The 16,704-nt window shown below is 42.3% G+C and overlaps 1 protein-coding gene across 21 annotated transcripts in view; it reads left to right on the top strand.

The window, feature by feature from the left end:
* Positions 1-16,704, top strand: part of PPP2R2B (protein phosphatase 2 regulatory subunit Bbeta) — a 487,122-nt gene that overhangs the window by 207,475 nt on the left and 262,943 nt on the right. For 4 of the 21 annotated variants that reach the window (XM_051843266.2, XM_051843267.2, XM_051843265.2 and 1 more), the window contains 2 exons: positions 8,378-8,462; positions 14,385-14,447. In XM_051843266.2, coding sequence (XP_051699226.1) covers positions 8,426-8,462; positions 14,385-14,447 — 100 coding nt within the window. In that variant the 5' untranslated portion in view covers positions 8,378-8,425. 21 annotated transcript variants of the gene reach the window in all.

Here is a 16,704-nt window from a genome sequence, read left to right as displayed (position 1 = left end):
GTGAGAGTTGGTTTATAAAGCCAAGCAGTGGCCTGTGGAACAGAGTTTGGTGTCTGCTTTCTAAAAAAGTATTAGGAACCCAGTGGAAGTTCACAAAATGTTGCACTTGCAGTGGAATGGCTGCCGCAGGTGCTGGAGGGGCGTTAACTATCCATTGCAGGTTTAGTGAGAGGAGGAAGGGGTGGGGGCCGGTGATACTGACAGGTGGAGAGGAGCAGCCAAGACTTTGCAGACTAGAGAAGGGAGTCTGGTGTGATAATGGGAGGTAAAATAAGCAAGGAAAATAGCAGGTTGTTCGAGCAAATGAGTCGGAGATTAGAAATATAGAAAGATGTTTAATGATAGACTACCTACCCTGTAGCCAGACCTTTTCCCAATGGATACTTAATAGTCACTTTAAAAATATTTACTATATATTAGATATGGCACTTAAAAAACTAGGTATGCTATAACTATTTAAAAATCAGATACAGTTTGCATTCACTTAGGAAGATACATACCAAAGAAACTCAACCACAGGAATATAAGTATAAATCTTGTTAAATAAATGCAGGAAAAGGTGCTATAAGAAAATAAAATCATGCTCCCTGATGAAAATTCTGATTTTAAAAGTCTAAAAAAGAAAAAAATCACCTCTAGCCCCAGACATAATCATTGTAAACAGTTTTTTTTTCTTTTTTAAAGAATTATTATGGTTTTCTTTATTTACCTGAAGGGTTAAGAGAGAAAGAGAGAGAAAAGTGAATGGATAAATGGTAGAATTTTATATAAAATGGTATTATGTTTAGGGTTTGTTTTGGCCCCAAACCTGTATTGTGAGCATTTTTCTTACAGTCTTCATCCTGTAGTTGAACCATAATTTTACCAGTCAGCCTAATGCTGGACGTTTATATTATTTCCCATATTTCTAGTAATAATTGTGTGACAAAAAATGGCATGACTCTAAGTCATGTCTTCTGTTATTTTTTTTAAAGATTTATTTATTTATTTGAAAGTCAGAGTTACACACAGAGAGGAGAGAGAGAGAGAGAAAGAGTCTTCCATCCTCTGGGTCACTCCCCAGTTGGTCACAATAGCCAGAGCTGTGCTGATCCGAAGCCAGGAACCAGGAGCTTCTTCTGGGTCTCCCATGTGGGTGCAGGGGCTTAAGGACTTGGGCCATCTTCTACTGCTTTCTCAGGTCATAGCAGAGAGCTGGATGGGAAGTGGAGCAGCTGGGACTCAAACTGGCACCCATATGGGATGCTGGCATTGCAGGTGGTGGCTTTACCCATAAGCCACAGCACCGGCCCCTTCTGTTATTGTTAAGAACAACCTTCTAAAGGCAGCATTGCTTGGTTCAATGTTAGAAACAGGCGCAAGCAATGGGTTAAGCCACCATCTAGGAGGACTGCATACCAGATCAGAGTACCAGTGCAGGTTTGCTTTCTGTCCACCTTCCTGGTAACACATCCTGGGATGCAGCAGATACTGGCTAAAGTACTTGAGCCCCTGCTACCCACAAAGAAGGTCTGAATGGAGTTCTAAGATCCTGGTTTCAGACTAGCCCAGCCCTGCCTGTTTTGGGCATTTGGAGAGTGAACCAGTGGAGGATGGAAGATATTCTCTCTGTGTCTCTGTCTCTGTCTCTCTACCTTTAAACTAGATAAAAATATAAGGTATCTTAAAAATGGTGCAAACAAGTCGCTGGATGGTAGTAATAGATTGGCTACTAAAACTATTGTGCCGAAGAATACCTTTGTAATTGCTGTGGCCTTTCTCATCTTTGTCCTTCCGTATTTCACCTCCTCATATTGTCACAGATGGTCATGGGGTTTGATTCCCCCCAGGTAACTTATATGGGGTGAAGATCGGAGAAAATTGCATGAAGATATATGTAACCATTTGGCTCTTCACTTGCTCCCATTGTCCTTGCCATCCCCAAAGTTCAGGGCACTGTCACCCTTGCAGGAGAGGCAGCCCCATTCTCAGTCTCTGCCACTGGGTCTCTGGGTAAGTAGCTTGTTCCCTGAGACGCTGTTGCCCACCTATATTAAATAAAATTACTTTCATGGTTCCAGGGCATATTTGTAGATGAGTATGTGGAACCTGGTGACCTAGAAGTGATAATTGCCTTCCAACTGGTAAGTAGGTAACTTCAAATGATTGACCCAATGTGACAGCCAGGGTAGGTGTTTAATGAGGTAGCCTCTAACTTGTTTTTTTAATGCTACATGTAGTTGAATGCAACTTGAAGCCAGGCAAATCCGAGAACACTGGGCTGTAACAATCATCGGCTTGAGATTTCCAGATTACTTTTCTCCAGAAATTGTCATAATAATTTAATTAAATGAACAATTTAATTAAAATTGCAAATCATATCAATTTTTACTGGAGTTATAGTTTTAGTATTATCCCCAACTTCCAAGGGCGTTGGTACAGTGAGGAATCAGTTTGAAATCCCAGTGTGTTCGGCCTGAGTATTTGGAACATTTCTCCCTCGTGAAGTATTCTGATGTCTTAAAGAAGAGTACTAAGCTCCTCGGAACATTTTTGGTTAATGTAAGACTTTTGTTAAGTATTAAAAATATACATCAGACATGGCTATATGTTCAGTACTTAAAGCTAGAAGGAATGGTGAATGGACAGATGGAAGGAGGGAAGAAGGAGGAAGTGTAGGTGAATGGATAGATGGACATTTGAATGGATAAATATTTGTGTTGCTTAGTAGGTGACCAGTTGCCTCTCTACAGGACTAAACGTGTTAAGTATTTTCTAGAAAGACCAAGTTTCAGTGGCAATTTGAGGGTGTGATAGTACAATCTACCTTTCATCCCTTCCTTTCCGGTCTCAGTGACAAGGTTGGGGGAGATGGTGTGCAAGAGTATTGATTAGGATTGCATAGTTCCATGGGGACAGAGAGAGGAACTGATCTTGGACCCTAAGCTAACAGAAGAGATTGGGACAGCTCATTGCAGACTGACATCTCTTTAAAGACTAAAATCTAATCCCTTTTCCCACTCATTCTAGTTCTAGGATTATTGTAGGATCAGTCTGGGTGAAAGGGACATACTGTGCTTTAGAAGTCAGAATCCTCTGGTCACTTAATAGAACATAAGAGGGTACATTGCATTTGTGAACAAGGTGTGTTTCCTTGGGGGTCAGGGATCAAAAATGTGCTAAGGGGTCACCAGGACCCAGAGGGCTGTGTGCTGTGGTGAAAATGCAACAGCACTCTCGTTATCATATTGTGTTTCTGCTGCCAATGTGCCTACTCAGTCCCCAAGCTTCCTCAGCACAATTTGAGATAGAAATTTTCCGATTACAATTTTTCCTATAAATCTTAAAAACTTGGATTAGAGCCCATTATGCAAGCCAGTTTTTTTTTTCTTTCCAGTTGATAGACAAGTGGGTCACCTTTGAGTCACTCATGGATGGCCTTGATCTAAACATTGGTACATGCTGAGAAGGCAAAAAAAAAAAAAAAAAAAAAAAAAACTTCTGTTTTTTTGTTTGCCCCTTTAAGCAGATTAGTCTGTTCACAATGTCTGCCATGCCTATAAACCTGCATGTCCTTTCCTCTTCTGAGTCCCTCCTAATGATCAAGGTGCTTTGCACTAGCTCTCCGCTGTCCCAGCCACCCCTGCTTCTCTGCCTCTCCATGTGCTGCTTCCTCTTCCTGCTACTAGCCAGGCATGTTTCCAATTCACATTTTCCCAGGAAGTTTTTCTGGACTTCCTCAAGGTCTTATTCACCAAAACAATCCTAAGAGGTGTCAGTATTATCCCCACTTCACAATGTGAAAACTGAGGTTCAAGTTCAGCCAGACAGAGGCAAATCCTGTATATCCACTTCCTGGCAAGACAGACACTCTTGGAAGGGACTGACGTCTGCTTTGCCTGTTTAGTTTACCCTACAGAAAACAGTGTGGTTCTTGGCACGCGGGTGCTTAGTACGTGGTTTTTTTAACTTGATTTCAGTGTGAGGGTAGATCAGTAACTTCTCTGTAGATAGGACAGCAATCAGTTACAGATCCTTTACTTGGCAGTTTAAATGTAAAGATTTTTCTTACCATATGAGAGCCAGGTTCTCCTACCCCACTAAATTTCAAAGATATAGAGAAGTCCAAAGATGGGCTTTGTGACTTTGGCCATCACTTGGAGACTGTACCAGCTAGTAGAGAGCATAATCTATTATTTGTTCTTTCATCTATTCATTGTATGTGTTTGTTCTTCATTCTACACATTCACCATTCAGTCAAGTATTCATTGAGCAACTGAAACCTCGTTCATATCACATCAGTTGGTATATGATGATATCAATAAGAAAACAGATATAAAAGACCATTAATATTGGCTATGAGAGGGAGGAATGAAGCACAAAAGTGTATTTTAAAGAAAATTAAAGGTAAAATTTATGATAAAAAATTATGAGGGATTTCAAAAGGCTCTTGGAAAGTAGAATTAAAAATGATTTTACTTTGGTGCAAAAAATTCTAAATAGATGTGTAGTATTTTCATAATGTGTATTTTTCCATGAACTTTTTGAAGACCCCTCAGATAGTATTGTTCCCGGTATATAAATGTGTGTGTACATAAAGAGTTCTATGAAAAGGATGCTTACCAAAATGTTAGCTATCTGGGATGATGGAATTTTATGACAATTTAGGTATAAGCATCATTTACATTATTTACATAATAAAAACAAAGAACAAGAACAAAAACAAGAACAAAGTCTTGGAAATCAATGTAGAAACTGTTCACTAGAGTTCTCCCTTTCACTTTGAAAATCAGTTTGAACCTTGGAAGAGTAGTGAAAACTGGACATTAGTGACTGTCACATTCTAGAGCAAGAATCTCTTGCAAATTGTCTTACCTGAAGGTCTGAATGAAAGAGCTTTGGTGGTGGACTTGGCCTTAGGTTCAGAGCCCCTTTACCTCTTGTGTCTTGGCTGAAACAAGAAAGGTAAGGCGAAATCTCTGACCTCAATCACTCTTTTCATAAGGGGGCTGGGCAAGGGTTTGGGGGGTTGGTGACAATCACTGGCAACAATGGAATACCCATCACAAAAAAAAAAAAAAATGTCCTAGAGCCAGTGGGTCAGAGCCGGTCCCTGCGCATATGAAAGATCTCACAGTCTGTGTTTATTGACACAGAAGGTGGTTTTAATTACCCTGCAGGAATTTCTGGCTTGTTTTGCCAAAGCTAGTCTTAAAATGTTTAATCAGTGGATTAGTGACAACCAGACCTACTGGAGGAATCTGCACACAGAGGCAGCTGGTCACGTGCATGTTGTAATGTGCCTGTTCGTGACAGAGCTTGGGTACATTTTATCAAAGAAGCAGAGACAGGAAAATACCCTCATGCACTTATGAGATGATCTTGGCTTTAGAAAGTGGCATTTGTTTTATGTCTGAAAAGTCTTGGTTTGCTTCTTCCGTTTCCAAAGCCAAACATGTCGCCTCTTTTTGGCGTATTGAAAAGTAAACTTCGTAAGATGATCTGCAGAGTTTGAATTAATCTAGCAATTAATCTAGCAATCAGTTTGTTAGCCTCACAACTAGTGACTTGAAAGAATAAATTCGGTTTCCCAAATATAGGCCCAAGGAAAATTTATAGAGTAGCACGATCTTTGCTTTAGTTTTACCTATCTATGTTGACCTACAAAATATTTTAAGAACCAAGATAGGAAAGTGATGTGGTGTCACATCACAAAGCCATTTTAATCTGTCCGATAACTTTAAGAGAAACCATAGTCCAAGGTAAATGTAAAATCACTAAAGAAATTGTTTCTTTGATTTTTAAGTCTTCGCTCTTGAATGTCTTGGTTGATTCCCTCTAATGTGATGTAAAAGCAGTTAACAGTGCTAAGTGTATTTTCCGTGTCTCTCTGAGGTGAACTCCAGGTGGAATTTCTTTTTTCTCCCTACATCAAAAAAATTTTTTTTATGCAACCTCCTTTCACTGCTGTCCTCATCTGCATACAGGCCACCTTCCACTCCAGTGTAGACAAGTGGGAGAGACAAGGTTGGCATCTTGAAATTTGAATAGGAACCCAAAGGCGTCCTTGGTAAGATACACTGAGTCCTCCACATTAGCTACTCAGAGTGTCTGTGTCCTGTTCCTTGACCTAGTCGGTTGGCAGTATTCCTGGTTGCTTTTCAAGAAGGGGTTCTCAGGTTATTTCACACTGACACCAACAGATATCAGGGTTTTTCAAACTTACAGGGAAGTAAGGCCATTGGAGATGAATCCCTCGTAACCATCAAAACTACTAACCAAATAGTTCCTCAGATGCTGCAACTGCAGAATTCTTCCAGTTTTAAAGAATTCGCCCCCTCCTACCTTCGAAACTAGTCTGTCAGTAAACCAAGTTGGCTGAATAGGTGGATATGTAACAGAATGACGGGTAAATTTTAGACAAGGCAGGTGCACCTACGATGTTATTAACATCTTATGAAGGGGTTTTATATTGCTGCAAAGTATTTTCACAACTCTCATCTGCAATCCATAACAAACATAGATAAGATTTTTTTTTCCTCATTGAGGAAACTGAGTTCCAAAGGAGTTCATCAGCTTCCCCGTGACCACAGATCAAGTTTGTGGTGGAGACGAGACTGAGGCTCAGAGACTGATTCCAGAAACAGAGCTCTTTCCATGACACTAGAACAGGAAATACACCACCTTCCACTGCCCTGCTATCTAGATGAAATCTCATAGCACTTACTCGTGGGGAGGGGGATTCCTCCTGCTGGGCATTGGCTGCCTACATTCCGTGGTTCTACAGGTGTAGACACTTGATGTGCATTAGCCCTTTGATGGTTGGGTATGGGTATGGACTATGTCTCATTGTAAGGGCATTCAGTGTTACTCTTGCCAAATGCAGGAATCTTTGAGCCATATTCCTGGCCGGCGGTACAAGCCTCAAAAAGCTAGGGTTTGGTGATTACAAAGACACAGAAGAACCAGTGGATTTCATTCTATTTCATGACTGCTGACTTTACCCAAATATCTCACTCACAAGGATTTGTCATGCAGTACAATAAGAAAAAAGGTTGTTCCCAGCCCTGGGTACTGGGGGCATTTAGGAAGTGAGCCAGGAGATATGGGATGGATCTTTCCCTCTTTCTTTCTCCCTCTCTCTCTCTCTTCCCTTTCAAATAAATAAATAACTTTAAAAGTATTTTTAAATACATAGTAATTGCTAAATAATGTTGGGCTATATTTTCATTAAAATATGTACAGTTATTTACATGCCTCAAAATATGCTATCCTGTCAAAAAACAGTTGTTTTGACCTGACTACAAACGGAGTCTCCATAAGTTAACACTCCAGCATGAATCTTTGATCCAGTATCAGTTCTGGCTGGGAGTGATTTGATCCATTTTCAATAATAAATACCATCTCTTGGGTTGGAATTTTGTGAGTCTAAACCAACTCTTGCCCTTTTCTGAATATGAAATAAAGCACTGATGAAAGTGCAATCCATTATCCACTTTATGCACCATCAGTCGGATAGTTTTTTTTTAAGGTAATAGCCTTACAATATTAAAAAATTAATGATAAGAGATTAATTATAAACCTCTCTCTACTAGTGGTGTGTGGAAGCTTCCCATTAAGGTCTAGTTTTGTTTTTTCATTTAAATCTTGCATCTTTATTGTTAGCATTTCTTCTTGTATGACGTCATTCATAGCCTACCTCTGAGCTTTCAGAGAAAGAGAGCTATTTCTTCTCATCAGTGAGATCACCTGGTCCTGCTTCTGGATCATTCCAGGTGCATGACAGCTTTTCTAGAACAAAACAGTCTCTCCAATTCCACCACACTGTAGAGCCTCACCTCCAATGCGTAGTGTCCTGCCCACGTGGACAGGACGCTAAGCAATACAAAGACAGCTATATGAAAGCAGCTTTACCTGTATGAAGACACTTCTCTCTCTAACCCCTGCAACCTTCTCCGAAGTCCCTAGCAGCCAGGTAGTAATGGTTATCAAACTGTAACATGTATTGGAATCACCTGAATTGCTTGTCGATGCCGTTCTCTTGGCTCCACCCCTAGAGTTTCTGATAGAACAGGTCTGGGCTGGGGCTGGAGAGTTTGGTTTTCCGGGTAGTGCTCCTGCCACGACAGATGCAGAAATGCACCGTGAGGGCCATGGTTCATCTGCACAGTCAGAGGCAGCCAGGCCACTGCTCCAGCTGAGGAAGCCGGAGCGTAGAGACACCTTGTAGTGTTGGTTGTGTCGGCTTGGCGGCCTGGAGTCGGCAGGTCAGGAGCAATCTCAGCCTAAGAGACCGCAGGTGGGAGATGGGGGAGTGTGTTAATGCGTCGTTATGCTGCCAAAAGTTGAAGCGTCGCTACCTCCTGGAGTCTGGATCTGAACCCCGTGTTTGTCATAGGAGCCAAGGGAGAACCCAAGACAGAGCATAGTGACACAATAATGAAGCATGAATTACCCTGATGAAAGCACCTATGGAAATAAAGGTATCAGTATTATTTATAACCTGTTCTTCTTGATCATAGCCATCTGTAAGTGTTGACTTACTGTTTTCAGAACTCTGAACACATTGGGGTCAAATCTACATGGGGTTGATAAAAATACCAGGAGAGTGCTGGCGGAACAATAGCCTGCTTCATTGATGCTAGCGAGGTATGTTGAATTGGGTGGTGAACAAGGCAGGTAAACATTGTAAAAGGGCCTGGGGTCAGGAGTCAAAAAACCCGCTCAGACTTTGGACACCTTACTTTGCAAATAAGGAAAAGTGAAAGATCTTAAAACACGACAGTTTCAAACGTGGAAGGAAATGCAGCAATCACTGTTGGAAAAAGCAGCCTGTCACCTGCATTAGATATTTCAGATCCCTTTCGTTGTAACCCCTAAGTAGCTCCTGGAATTCAGAGGAGGCAGCGGGGAGATGGCTGCCTGCCTTTTTCTTGGCTCATTTCTTGATCAGGTGTAGGTGTTTAGCTTTACAGCCTCCACGTTTGGCTGTGGCGATGAGTCCTGGAGAATAAAACTTAGTAGAAAAGAACGGTATTTTGATTTAAGAAAAACAGTCATCCGGGATTCACCCAGGAGGTAGCTACAAACTCTGAGACAGATCAAAGAGTAAAACATTTCAGAAGAGAAGCGCTTTCTGTTTTTTTTTTAAAGGAATGAGGAAAGAAAATATTTCAAATAAATATTTACCATAGGCAAAGGAATTGAAAATGGAGTCAAAGAAGAGATGGAAACAAAGAGCAGGTGTGTGTGTGTGTGTGAGTGAGTGTGTGTGAGAAGTGTGTATCCCTAGGGGGACTTCAGAAGGTTCTGGAAAACTAGAATTAAATTTTATTTTGTTCAAAAGTGAGAGAGGCAGAGACAGAGAAAGATCTTGGATCTTCTGGTTCACTCCTCAAATGGCTGAAACCACACTGATCAGAAGCCAGGAGCTTCTTCCTGCTTTCCCATAGAAAAGATTTATTAATTTGAAAGTTACAGAGAGAGAGGTCTTCGATCCACCAGTTCACTCCTCAAACAGCCTCAACAGCCGGAGTTGGGCTGATCTGGAGGCAGGAGCTTCTTCTGGGTCCCCTACATGGGTGCAGGGGCCCAAGGACTTGGACTATCTTCCACTGCTTTCCCATTGCATAGCAGAGAGCTAGATCAGAAAAGGAGCAGCAGGACATGAACAGGTACCGATATGGGATGCCAGCACTGCAGATGGAGGCTTAGCCTACTGTACCATAGTGCCAGCCCTTAAGAATTTATTTTTAAAAAATTCTATTTGAAAGATATGTTACATATATTATATAATATGTTACATATATAATATCTTTCAAATAGAATATATAATATATAATGTAATGTTATGTTATAATATATATAATATTGTATATATTATATCTTTTCAAATAAAATCTTGTCTTCAATCCACCTGTTCACTCCCCAAATGGCTGCAACAGCCTGGGTTGGACCAGGCTGAAGCTAGGAGCCAGGAGCTTCATCATGGCCTCACACATGGGTTCAGGGACCCAAGCTCTTGGGCCATCTTAGGCTGCTTTCCCAGGTGCATTAGCAGGGAGCTGGATCACAAGTGGAGCAGCTGGAATTGGGAGCCATTGGATGCTGGCGTTGTAGATAGCAGCTTAACCCACTGCACCACAATGCCCCCCCCCCCCCTTTTAAATTTTAATTTATCTTCATCTCCTTGAAAGGTAGAGAGCAAGAGACAGGGAGAGAAACAGAGATCTTCCATCTGCTGGTTCACTCCCCAAATGCTTCTAACAGCCAGGACTGGGACGGGCCAAAGCCAGGGCCCTGCAACTCCATTTGGGGCTCCCACATGAGTGACAGAGGCTGGCGCACTTGAGCCTTTGTCTGCTGTCTTCCAGGACATGCATTAGCAGGGAGCTGGAGAAAGCAGAGATGCCAGGAGAACAGCCAGGCATGCCCAGGTGGTCTATGGAGGTTCCAAGCAGTAGCCTAATCCTCTGTTCCACAACACCCACCCCAATGTTTCTTGTAAAAAAAAAAAAAAAAATTGATAGGCGAGTAAGGGGCATGACAGGAGCCCAGTTAACAAGTGAGATTTCTTAATGTGTTTTTTTCTATATAAGATGAGAACAGGGTTTGTTTTTAAATAACACCTTTGTAATATCTGCGATGTGAGGCAGAGTTCAGCTTTTCGTTCACTGTAGAAAATGGAAGTGTTCTGTATGGCCTGTTTTAGTAAAGGGTTTGTGTCTCTTGTAATTTCAAAGTAGCTTCTATTACTCCTAACAACCAGGTAACATTTTCAGTGCATTCCCTTATAATACTGATGAGAGATTTGGATTTTGTGTGCCCTTGATGGTGTAACTGGAATGAGATGAAATGGAGTAGGTGATGAATGGATTTCCCTGGAGCTTCCAACTTCTGTGCCCCTTACTCCTCCCCCAAGAGAAAGGGAGTGAGAAAAGATCAGAGTGTTGCATTTGGTCATGTTCAACTGATCTGTGTTAGGTCGGACTCAAAATCTCCAAAACAAAAACTGCGAATGAGACCGAGAGCAGCATCAGAATTTGAGGAGCGGGTTGTGAGGAAGAGTCGCGAGGTGGTACACCTGCTTGTCACGGTGCCTCATCAGGCCCACGTGGTTCTGAAATCTCCTTGCAAGGTACAAAAACGGTGCCCTTTTCAAAATGCTAAAGGGACGGTAGCCAAGGAAGCATTGTGCGTAGCTTTGTCAATAAGTGTGAGATAGAAGATGAATGTGTTTGCCAGGATGTGAGTGTCATTTTTCACAAGTTCAGCTGCTTTCTTCAGAAATAGAACCATTAGAATGGGGTGCAGATTGCCCTGAATTTCTAATATGAGATGATTTGATAGCCGTATAGGCATGAAACCACATGTGGCTATCTCGGACTTCCCAAAACGTGTTCTGATGAGAAAGAAGGCTTGAACATGTGACAGCAGATAGCTACGAGGAAAGTCTGGCACTGTGTCTGGTGCTGCACTGCACTGGGAATGCAAAGCCTGATTCATAGGCCTGGTCTCCTCTGTGAAGGAACTCCTGTTCTAGAGGGGGACACAGACCATACTGCAGGCCATTACATTGTGCGATGAGAGGGCCTGTGTTGTTGGTAAGTGGGCTGTAGAACATGATTAAGTGGAGACCTGAAGATGGAGGAGGAGAGACTCTAGTGAACGGAAGGGGAATGACCATGTCCTGGGCAGGGACAATGATGGGGTGAGAAACAAGAGCTAGTCCTACTTCAGTTACTTGGTAGTTGGGTAGCTACGGGACAGAGACTGTCTCTGATACTTGCTTTCCTTATCTTTCCGTGGGGCACGATGAGGATGGTGGAGACCAAGAGGGTGGCCACAGTGGCTGCTGCTGGTTGTGGAGAAAACACGAGTAGTTGGTAGCAATTGAGCACTTGCTGTGTGCCGTGTTCTACACGAAGCACTTCACATGCATTGATGACCTACTAGGGTTTTGCAACCACTTTGAGCTGTGTACTGTCACCATGTCTGTTTTATAAAACAGCTGAAGCTTAGAAAGGTTGAATATACCTTGGTCCAGATGACTTTCCTCTTGAAGAGAAAGGCCAGGGTTTGAAAAGATTTGAGACAGAGCCTGAGTATCTCACGGGTACTATGCTGTGTCTAATCTGACTTCCTATGGCTGATAAGATGAATGGGATAACATTGAAAGGACTAGTTCACTTGCATAGAACTCTGTACTGTTAATATGCATGTGGAACTAGTCCAGAATAAAAATTAAAAATGGTTACTGTGCAGTATGGGCTGCAATGATCGCCCTTGTTAGCAGCTCCTCTAATTCTGTGGCCTTGGCATGTTAGCAGTCACAAGTGTTAGTCCCTGGGGGACAGTCTTTTGAAGCAACAGAGCAGTAGGGGAGACGGTCCATGGATTTGCTCCCAAATGGCAATCGCTGTGTTAGAAAGCGCTCTAATATTTCTGAGATCGTTAATCTCTGTTAATCACTTCATGCTCCTTTGTGACTGCTCAGCACAAAATGAAATGGAGGATTGGCAATTATCAAATTCTTTCCAGGAATCTTGGCTCCTAATACGAATAATCCAAAGCCCCAATTAGACTTTTTAAAATTCTAGATTCCCCAGTTGACCTGTGTATATGTTTGCTACTCCGCTTCCACTTTTTTGCCAAATAGACTCTTTTCTGTCACTTGCGTATTTCTGGATTCTGATCAGCCACTATGTTGGGAATTTTGGGATTGTTTGTGCTGGCATCACATAAGCAGGTCTGTGTTTCTGGCCAGTGCATTGACAGTCAGTGGAAATCACTGAGAATGTTTGAGAGAGGCAGCCGCACAGTCTTTTTGACACAAAGAGCGAGTCTCTGCTACAAAGGCAATAGCTGGTTCTGCAGCAGGGAAAACAACAATGAACCAAAATAATGAATTCTGTTGCATCGTAGCTCAATTGCTGAGGCTAATTGTTAGTTTGTTTAAGTCCACTCGGGGCCGGATAAGGGGGTTTTCCCTTTGGAAGGCTGACTGTGATTCTGATACGCTAGTGAAATGCAAACAGTGTCGTGTATTAATGGTCACTAATGACCTGCAATCAAGCTATGATTGTTAAGTGAAAAACAAGGCCATTTGTTGATTTGCTCAGGAGTCTGTACAGAAGAATGTATCAATGTGCTGATTGCTCATTGGCCAGAGCTAGGCTGGATGGTTAGTTTTGATTTGTGGCGCTTTGCGTCTGCCACTGTTGGTTCCTGGGATCCTCCTGACTTCTTGGCACCCCTTAGGTCCTACAGTTTTATCAAAGGGGATGAAAGGCTGTTGTCCTTGGTGCCTTTCGTGCCTGACCTTTCCTCCTGATCTGCAAGTCACTTCCATTTTAGTTGTTTTCCTTCAGCTCTGCTCTGCTTCAACAGGCTGATTTTCTCAAAGCATCATCACTCATTCCGCAAACATTTTAAACTATTATTGATGGCAAGTTATGTTCCAAACACTAACCTAGGTCTCAAGATTTGTCAGTTACCAAGAGAGTCCTGATTCTCCCTTTGCAAAATTAACAATCTCTCCATTGGTGCCTTAGATTACTTATCACTAAAACCAAATGAAAACTCCTTAGGCATGAAACAGATGCTGTGCTGACATAGGAGTGTGAGAGAGCAAGGCCCTTGGATCTTTTGGGGTATGTGCAAACTGCCAATGGAGATTTTTAATGCTGTAGTGACTCCTTAGACAAGCTATGCTCTGGCACAGTCCTGAAGGTTGCAGTCATTTGGAGAGTGAACCGGCAGGTCGAAAATTTCTCTTTCCCTCTCTCTGTCACTTTTTTTGTTATTCTTATTTTATTTTTTTAAGATTTATTTATTTACTTGAGGCAGAGTTACAAACAGAGAGGTCTTTGACCTGCAGGTTCACTCCCCAAATGGCAGCAACAGTTGGAGCTGGGCCGATCAGAAGTTAGGAGCTTCTTGCAGGTCTCCCACTTGGGTGCAGGGGCCCAAGCACTTGGACCTTCTTGTACTGATTTCCCATGCCATTAGCAGGGAGCTTGATCAGAAGTGGAGCAGCCAGGACTTGAACCAGTGCCCAAATGGGATGCCAGCACTGCAGACGGATGCTTAACCTATAATACCACTGCTCCAGCCACATCACTCTTCCTTTCAAATAAATAAATCTTCGGGGGGTGGGGGGAGAAGCTATACCTTGTGTTTTGTCTAGTCATCTAATTTGAGAAAGTGAACACATTTAAAATTCTATGGGAAACTGATAGTACTAAAATGAAATCCTTTTTTCCTTCATCAAATGAAAAGAAAATACAGTGGTTCTGTAGAGCCATAATAATGCAGGTTATCCTTGTTGGGGCTTCTGGATCATTTAAGGTCATGGAATAATGAGAATGACCTCCTAAACAGAACGTGCTATCTTCTCTTGTTAGCACCAACTGTCTTCAATGATTTTATTCACTTGTCAGTATGTTGGCCATCTCCTATACTTGAAGGTAAGTACTTTGTCTCTTTGGCTTGGCATGTACCCTATTGTCTAACACACTACATTACATATAAAAAATGCTCAGTAAATATTTGGGTATTGTATGAAATCAGGCCCTGTGATTAGAACTTGAACACCTATAGCAGCAGTATTAGTTTTTCCATGCAGTAACAAATTCCTGAGAGATGCTACTAAGACAGGAAGAAGGCTGACTTTGGTGCACAGTTTTGGAGGTTCACAGTCCTAGATCTGGTATCTGATGTGGGCAGTGGATGGTGGCTTGCATAGTAAGCCAAAATGCAGACAGGTCCTGAGCAACAGCTATGATGAAGTCATCTTCTATAACTTCCCCTATCCTTAGAACTGACAACTGGGAGCACACCCCTACTGACCTAAAGATCTCCCACTGGGCCCTTCTACTGGACATAACTGGTCAAGTATCCATCCTTAACATAGTTTTAAAATATTTGTTCAAAAGGCAGAGTGACAGAGGCAGGCAAAGCTTCCATCTGCTGGTTTACTCCCCCAGATATCAGCCAGGACTGGTCCAGTTCAAAGCTGGGAGGCTGGAATTGATCTAGGTCTCCCGCATGGTGGCAGGGACCCAAGTACTGAGTCCATTATCCACTGCACTCTTACGTGCATTAGCAGGGAGCTGGATCACAAGCAGAGTAGCAAGCACTTAAACCAACATGCCAATAGGGAACACTAGAATTGCAAATGGCAGCTTAACCCACTGCACCACAGCACTGGCCCCCACTCTGAATTTACTCAACAGTAGCATTAATCTACTAGCATAACATATTGGGGACCAAATCTTCAAGTCATGGGCCTTTGAGGACTATCCAGATTAATTTCCAAACTGTGGTATAGCATTTGGGGCAATGTGAAATAGAGCAAAATTACTTGATAATGATCATAAGGAGCAGGACTTGGTAACTGCTCTGTCGATAATTGATGTCTTCGGGATTGGATATTTTTCATGTCCCTTTAGATCTACTTTGATGTAATAGTCTTACTCATTCTCATGGTGCCAATCAAATTTCTGATGTGAAAGTAAACATTCCTCAGGATCCAAAAGGAGTGAGTTGTGCTGTCCATGAGAGCAGACAGTAGCAGGGTTGGATGAACAGATTGTTTGCAATTGACTTGTTCAACAGGTATTTATTGGGCATTTATTGTGAGCCAGGCATGGAACTAAACACCAGGAATATGGAGTGACAAGGCTTTTTGGGGAAATACTCATCAAAGGATAACCAAGGTAAATGTTCAATTGCAATGGGATGAGTACTCTCAAGAGTTCATGGTGCTGTAGGACTGTATAAGATGATTAGAGCCAGGCAGGACAGGCTGAACGGTTAGCAGCTAAATCCTAAAGCCATCATAGGAGTTCACTGTGTTGAGGAGGAGTTGGGAAGGTGACCCCGACAGAACTGCCTGAGTGAGGGAGAACTACATGCGCCAGGGCCCTCTAGTAGTGGTACACCGTGAGAGTGTGCTCAGAGAAGTGACAGGTGGGTGACGTGGCTTGAGTCCCCGCAGGGTGAGCATTACTCCTTGGGAGTCAAAGGAAACTTAAAAAATGGAAAGGTGATGGAAATGGGTGACAGTGACCAAATTTGTCTTTCAGAGAGGATGATTCTGGCTATACTGCCAAGAGTAGCTTAGAACGGGCACAGAGTAGATTGAGGGAGATGAGTGATATTCTCCTATGAAACAGACAGAACCTGTGTAACAGATGCCCATGTGAAGCAGTTCCCCTTGCAAGAAATTCAAGATGAGCTGCTTTGCAGTATAATAGAGACCTCTTCAAGTTTCCCTTGTGTCATGCACACACACTTACCCAGACATAAATTAGCATCATTAATGCCGAGTGTCAGGTTGGAGCGCAGTTCCCCTTCCAGCTGATGCATCGCTTTAGCACCTTTCCCTTTGTGCTTTACCCTCTGCCTTCAAAGGCTGTTTGCAGGTCTTATTTTCCTTCCCAGAAGGGGGAGATGGGTTTTGCTGCTGAACTATTAAAGTGATCCTTCACTTAGAGTCTAATCTGCCGTGGCTTTGTGCCTGTTTGTCAGGAACTTCGAGAATGTATTAAGACATTGTACAAGATAGAAGCTCTATTTTGACAATGATTATGCCTATTATCTATTTTAATAAATGTAAATTGCTGTGGAGAAACAAACCATTTTATGCCACTTGAGTCCTTTTCAGGGAAGCTTGAATCTTTTTTTTGTGTGTGTGGCTTAGATGTATTACTGTCATTTTCT

Source organism: Oryctolagus cuniculus, chromosome 6, assembly GCF_964237555.1.
Source record: "Oryctolagus cuniculus chromosome 6, mOryCun1.1, whole genome shotgun sequence".
Classification (NCBI taxonomy): Eukaryota; Metazoa; Chordata; class Mammalia; order Lagomorpha; family Leporidae; genus Oryctolagus; species Oryctolagus cuniculus.
Note: the sequence above shows the minus strand (reverse complement) of the source record. Positions and strands in the feature narration are given on the sequence as shown.